The following is a 7,026-nucleotide window of genomic DNA, read 5'->3' as shown; positions in this document are numbered from 1 at the left end:
TTGCACCATTTATTCTTAAGGCAGAACGTAGCTAGTAGGTCATAAGCTCTCCGTAAAGTAATGCGTTGTCGCATAGAATGACGTCTATTTTAAATAGGAAATAGTCTGAACAGAACGTAATTTGAAACTCATTCTTGACTGGCCTAAACTGAAAGTTAAAAAAGACATTAAAGCACACGTTATCGAACTCAAAACATTCAGTCATGCACAAAATTTCAGTCATGAAGAAATTCTTATTTTAATTGATGGATACAAAGAAAACAAAACAGTCCTTGAAAGCAAATTAAACTCATCTGTCACAAACCGGAAAAAAGGTGAGATTTGGCAGGACATAACAAACAAAATAAATGCAAAAGGCTGTGAGCAGAGAGGCTTGGGGAGAGAACGCCGTTTCTGTCTGTCTCGTGCTGAATATCAGACGCTATCATGTCCGTTATCCGCATTATGCCCTCTCTTTTAAAGCGCAAACGAGCATATATGTCAACATCATCATAAATATCCAACGGATGATGTCTGTCTCGTAAAACTCGTTGACGAACTTGCGGCTCTTCATGATCAAATACGAGTTCATCAATGTGATCTAATCTGGCTGACATCTTATTCCGACCGTTATTCATTGACAGAGGCTTCCGTAAATATTTAGTTACAACGTATAGTTACGTTTAAACTAAGTTTAATGGTGCAACGCAGAAATATTTAGTAGTCCGTAAGTTGTAACTTAGTGTCCATTTACGTCAAAACTAGGCTAAGTTATAACTTACGCACAGCTGGTGCAACCGGCCCCTGGTCCCCACAGAACATCTTTATGTTAGAGAATGGCACAGGAACTTTTCTAGATATAAATGGACCAAAATGAACTCAAAATGACTTATAAATATATCAGTCCATCACTTAACTCCATATTCATTTATATGTAACCCACACATTTTACTATCATGTTTATAATCACTTAATGGGTATGTCTTTTAATAACTATGGGATAGCTTAAGGATTCATATTCATGTTTAGTATGTGCTTGAATCTGCTTGCTTGAAATGTTTCTGACCATCAGTTATCTTCAAATGTATCATATTCTTGTTATAGTAATCATGTCCAAAATTATACCCTGCAAGAGCGGTAAAATTTGGACCACGTGCTTGATAAGATAACATATGATTTATGATACCCCGAGCAAAGATGATATCTAATTGGTCAAGACACCATTTGAGGTGTGGCCAACAGGCCAGTTTAAATACACAGGACACCATCAAATTCTGCTTTTAGTTTGCTTTTTAGCTTGTAGTGTTTGCTTTTTAGTCATGCTTTTAGTCATCACTGTTAGCGTTCTTTGAGCGCGGTTCCAGCGTGCTTCGGACTGCACACCTGCTGCTACTTAGCCACGATGAGAAGAAACATCACCTAGTCTCGTCAAACTGTACTTCTGTTCTTTTACTTTAGTTTCTTTTCTTTTCCCTTTGAGAGTTTCGTGTTCTGAGTTAAGTTTTGTAACGCTGTGTCTCCGAGTCTGACCTCGAGTGCCCGTTCAACTTCAAACAGCCCACACAACTCTGCATCGTCAGCCAACGCCCAACCACGGGCTTCCCAAGACGTCACTTCAACGACTACTGAACTTCCAGCCAATCAGCGACATCGGGAAACCCCCTTTCAAAGACAACAAAGGGAACCCCTTTATACAGGCAACGCAAGTAGTACCTCCAGACTGATCTATACTGGTGTATCTAATATAATTTTAACCTCATTGAGGAACTCAATGCGAGGGTTAATTAAGTGATTGATGGTTGTTTGTGTCTATGCAATTTCAGTATTGCTGTAAACTTGGGATTCCACATTTTGCACATATTTCAGAAAGAGACATGATGTGGTCAACATCACAAAATGGCCAAAAACATACTTAAAGGTAAAAAAGTATACATTTAAAATGTACCTAAGTATTAAAAAAACAGAAGTGCTTTTTTTTCTAAGACATACAGAGGTTCGGTCAAAAGGAGAAAAGAAAAATGATAAACTCAGATAAACAGATAAACTCAGCCCTATATGGTCTAACTTTTGCTGAGATGTGGACATTGACTCAAAGTGGAGGCAGATGAAGGCAAGCTTGTAGAAGCAAAGTTTAAGCAGACTAAATGATTGGAGAAGTCCTGCATATGTCACCAGAGAGAAGTTTGTTGTTTTCACCAGAAGGTCCAGTTATGCACTGTTCACATCAAGATCTACAACATGCTTCAATAAAAAATAAGTAAGTTGAATTTTCATTTCATTCTTGGTTTGTGTGTTTAAAAATATTGCAAAATGTTGAGCTTAACAACTAGTCTTTGTCCTCCTTTCTAAGTCTCTTTGGATTGGATAAAAGCGTCTGCTAAATTACTAAATATATATGTAAATCTTAAAATAGCTCACTCTATGGTTTTCTGATACTCGTGATGGATAGATAACGAAGTTATATATCCGCACTGGGTATTTCTGCATAAAATGATTTCAGAAATGATAACATTATGAGCAAATAAATTAATTATAGGCTGCTACCTATAAATTCGTTATCAATAACTTTTCATCACGCTGTCATTCGTGAAAATGGAGAGGAGACACAAAAACAAACAGTAGGCTGTGGAGTGAGGAGTAGCAGACGTGATAAAAGCTATGCTCTGTTTCTGTGCTGGGTCACTTTAAAAAGACCCAGAAGGAGGTTCCTGTTTTAGTTCCTGGTTTTGATTTCCTGACACAGACGGATTGCTTGTTTTAGTATTTTTCGCTGGAGTGCATACACGGCCTCATCATCAGAGTCAGTAGAGTGGCAGACGTAAAATATATCTTCAGCTGTACCGGATTGATCACGGATGTTTGATATAGTAAGCATGTATATTATATAGACTGCTAGAAGTTCTTCCTCTTTATGCTTTCATTCTGTGGCCACCGGAATGCAACCTATTGCGATGACAGTACAGAGCGACAGAAGCTGAATGTTTTTAGGAGAAAATAACGTGTTTGTCAGTATTGATATTATAGTGACATTGAATCTATTAACGAGGACGTACTCCGAGTTGTTTGCTAGTCTATATATTTTTGTCGAATATCTAGTGGTACTCAAACAAAGGTTACAAAGGCTACTGTGTAACTTGTGGTTTCGGTTGACACTTGTGGTTTTTAAGTATTGTTGCGGAGGAACACACTGTGCGACAGATTTTAATAGTTAGAAGTGTGCAACCAAAAGCCTGTAGCCACCCCTGTAAATGCAAAAAAGAAAGAAAGATTTGAAAAGTTGTTCTCGCCTTACAAGTTGTTATTTATTCATGTCAAATCAATTGGGTAAAATAATCCAGAGGTTATTTTACTGTAGGCTACCCAGTTACAACCATCCTGGTCTCCCCTACATTTCTTGATGGTAAAATAAACAGAATGTACCAATGCATTATTTATAATAATAATAATAAAATCATAATTGTAAGTTACAATTACATGAAAAAATAATAATAATAATAATAGGCTTTTGAATGGCAGGTTTCATTGAGTCAGCTTACCACACTAATCAGTGAAATGTTATTTTGTACTTTTTCTTGCTAATAATTCTGAGCATTCTTTCTCTATTATTTTAGTGACTAGTTTTCCTCATTTCTATATTCCTTTACAGAAGTCTTCAAGACTGCAAACTCAAAGACTTTTAAGTAAGTTTTATTTTTGAAGTTCCGCTCTCAGATGGAGGAGGCGTATGCAGCACTGTACCAGGAGTTTGTCCGTCTCCAGTCTCTCTGCTTAAAACAAGCAGCAATAATACAACATCTCTCTGACACAATACAACGACAACAAGGTCATAAGAATCTTGCAGATAAAATACTACTAATTACTTCATTAATAATGTCACAGTGTATTAAATGATTGTATACACTATGATATGTGATATATTAATGTTCACTTTTAGGTTTAGCCACGGCTCCAACTATGAACTTTGAGGAAAAGTCAGGACACCGACCCCATCCTGCAGAACGCCATGATCAAGAACCACTAAGAGATCCCAATGGACCACACATACTGGGCTCTCAAAGTAGAGTGTTCTCCCTCTGTCTGCTGAAATGTTCACTTATAAATTCTACCATTGACTGAAGACCCATTTACACCAAGAACGATTACAATAACTATCCACATTCTTCTTCACCTAAAAAGTCTATGGGTCTTGCTTCCGGTCTCATTTGCTTCCAGCTATTTAAAAAATGTGTGTGTTTTACCATATTATTTTAGTGTATTATCCTAATTATGAACATACTGGTTTGTAATGCAAACAGTTTTAACATTTACTGTACATTGTTATGTACGTTGTTATTCTTCTCGTTATTTCCCTGTAGTGGCTAATGAACCGGAAGTCTCGCCCATCGGCTTACTTCCAAGTTTAAGAAAATTTAAGTGGATATAGTTTCAATAAGTAGCAATAACAGCACAGAGGAACAATGTTGTTGGAATAACTTCCAGAATAATTTTGTTTCCAGTTTATAAGCAAAAAAAAAAAGTTAAGACAGCCAATCAGAATCCATCCTGCTTAGCTCAAGCATTTGAAGACAACAGAACTGCAGTGTGTGCTTATAATAAACAATGTTGGTGCCTCATTTTAGAGCACTCAGTGCAATTTTGGAATCAATCAAATCAGCATGTATGTGAAAATATTCAGATGTAACCCCCTTTGTAATTGTTAACGTTTTCATAAGTAACTGTAATTTAATCGCACATTTTTTTATCAGTAACCATAAAAGATTAGTTTTGTTTTTTTTGTAATTAAATTACTTAGCTGTGTTGGATGTAACTAGTTCCTCCCCAACACTGGTGGCAAGCAGTTATCTTTACAGTTGCTGTTCTCGGTGTGAACAGGCCTTAATACTAATAGAATTTTTCCATTCTCACTTTTGTCTGCAATTGTGAATCATTCAACCTCAAGTGTCAAATTAAGGTTTCTGCTATGAATACTTTGTTTGTTTTTCAGCTGTTAGTGATCTCAGTCAAATTGATAGAGGACTAGACAAACTGCATCTTAACCTGGACATGCCAGATCAGAAACAGGATGACCACGATAAAGCAGTTTTCCACTATCCGGTAAAGACGACAGAAAACAGTGCCTTGGATGACCTGAGGAGAGTTGAGCAAAATTATTATGCTAACCAGACTTCACAGAGACTGCGGGTTCGTATCCCACCAGTGATTTTTTAGCATTGATTCACTTCAGTTTCTTTTCTTTAAGCTCTTAAATTGTGTCTAGTCCTGCTTCTGATCACACCTCCTGCACATCTTACACAATATAAGCATCTGACGTGTTTCTCGGTCCCACAGAGGCCCTGGTCATCCTCGTTTCTGGACAGTGAGTTGGTCAGTCAAGCTGGAGGGCTGTTCATGTCTGGAGTCACGCTGCAGTCACAGGTGTGTGAGTTCTGTCACGCTGTGTTTCCTGGACACACAAGCACCCGCGGAGAGTTTCTGCGTCACCTCACTACACACATGACCTGAAGGAAAGCGATCCTGGGAATCAAATTCATCAGAAAATTAAGATGAGATGATAAGTAAACGGACTGGTAATGTCAGATTTTAAAACTATTGGAGGTTTGGTCAGTGATGATCTAGATTATTTTTATTAAATTCCACAAAGTTGTACTGCAAGTATGCAAATATGATAAAGTGAGAAGAAAAACAGAATAACGTTATGATTCATCGCCTAGTTTGATCTTCTAATTATATGGTTCCATCACAAAAAGTGTCTTGTTTTGTACCAGTAGAAATGGTTTATATCATTATTTTTTAGAATGATATACTGTTTTTACACAAATGCTGAGATATGAGAGTGATATCAGTATAGTGCTGTCTAGCAATTCAATAGTAAATACACTGGAACATGTTAGAATGTAGAGAATCAATGGATCACACCAACTGGTAGTGTGAATGCTGTAAAACCTCATTAGTTTATCAGTGGTTATGTTTAAATGAACACCAGTGCTATGATAAAGGACAGCAAGTTATCGGCAGATTAAGACCCTTTTACATGACATGGCAAATCTCTTTAGTCTTGTTTACATCCTACTTAATGTTACTTTTTAGTGTTCATAAAATAATAATAATAATCTGCAATTTATTGCTTTGAAAAAGGCAGCCTTCAAGGCACTCCAGCACACAAGGACATGCTCTTACACAACACAGTCTAGCCTAAAGGGATACTTCACTCAAAAATCTGTAATTTAAGCCTGTATTTTCTGAATTTATTTTGTCACAATGGTCCGAAACAACTCTTTTGACTTTAATTTCATATGGACGAAAATCCTGCAAAGTATCTTTCAAAATATCCTCTTTTGTGTTTCACAGAATAAAGAAATATAGAGTCCCACAGTTTTTGAATGACATAATCTTTGGTTCATTGCTTTGCTTCAAAAGCATATTACTCTAATGAAATCATTTTATTGATTAGCGATTAATTGATTGAGTGTATTTGCCACCAGTGGCACCAAATAGGCAACTGAAACAATAACTACATTTATGAGACAGGTTTTTTTTTTTTCTTTTTTTCCCAAACACTTCCCCATATGTGATATTGATGATGATGATGATGATCATGATGATGGCAGGGTAGGGCAAGTGAATCACAGGCATCATCTGTCTTGGTTTGTTGAGATGAGAATAGGGTGAGTGTGGCTGGAGGAACCGTGTGTCACAAATGACATTTGCATGTACAATACTGTAAGCACCATAAACAAAAGCAGGGGATAAATAAAAGTTGTTGTAATACACAAGTTTTATATTTTTACATTGCAAAATAAAAGTAACAATCTAGAGAAATAAACATGAGATACATTACAACATAATTTATTGAGAAATTGAAAAATAAATATTCTGTCATTAAAGAGGCCACAGATCTATTTCTAACATTAGCGCTGAAATGCACAATTCTTATTCATTATTCACATTAGCCATTCATCCTTTAAACAGTGATAATAGGATTTTCCTTTATAATTCATTTGAACCATTTACATTTTGTAACCTATGAAAACTCAATGTGCATTTAGA

The 7,026-nt window shown here is 36.4% G+C and overlaps 1 protein-coding gene across 1 annotated transcript; it reads left to right on the top strand.

Annotated features, from left to right (window-relative positions):
- The first annotated feature begins 2,693 nt into the window (after positions 1 to 2,693).
- Positions 2,694 to 6,351, top strand: zgc:113184 (uncharacterized protein LOC553745 homolog). Its single transcript, XM_059537825.1, has 5 exons — positions 2,694 to 2,836; positions 3,679 to 3,802; positions 3,914 to 4,036; positions 4,964 to 5,160; positions 5,308 to 6,351. Exons 2-5 carry the CDS (start codon positions 3,691 to 3,693, stop codon positions 5,479 to 5,481), a joined length of 606 nt encoding a protein of 201 aa, XP_059393808.1. The 5' UTR covers positions 2,694 to 2,836; positions 3,679 to 3,690; the 3' UTR covers positions 5,482 to 6,351.
- Positions 6,352 to 7,026: the final 675 nt, after the last annotated feature.

This window comes from Carassius carassius, chromosome 44 (assembly GCF_963082965.1).
Source record: "Carassius carassius chromosome 44, fCarCar2.1, whole genome shotgun sequence".
In the NCBI taxonomy this organism is placed as follows: Eukaryota; Metazoa; Chordata; class Actinopteri; order Cypriniformes; family Cyprinidae; genus Carassius; species Carassius carassius.
The sequence above is the reverse complement of the archived record's forward strand: the minus strand, read 5'-3'. Positions and strand labels throughout refer to the sequence as shown.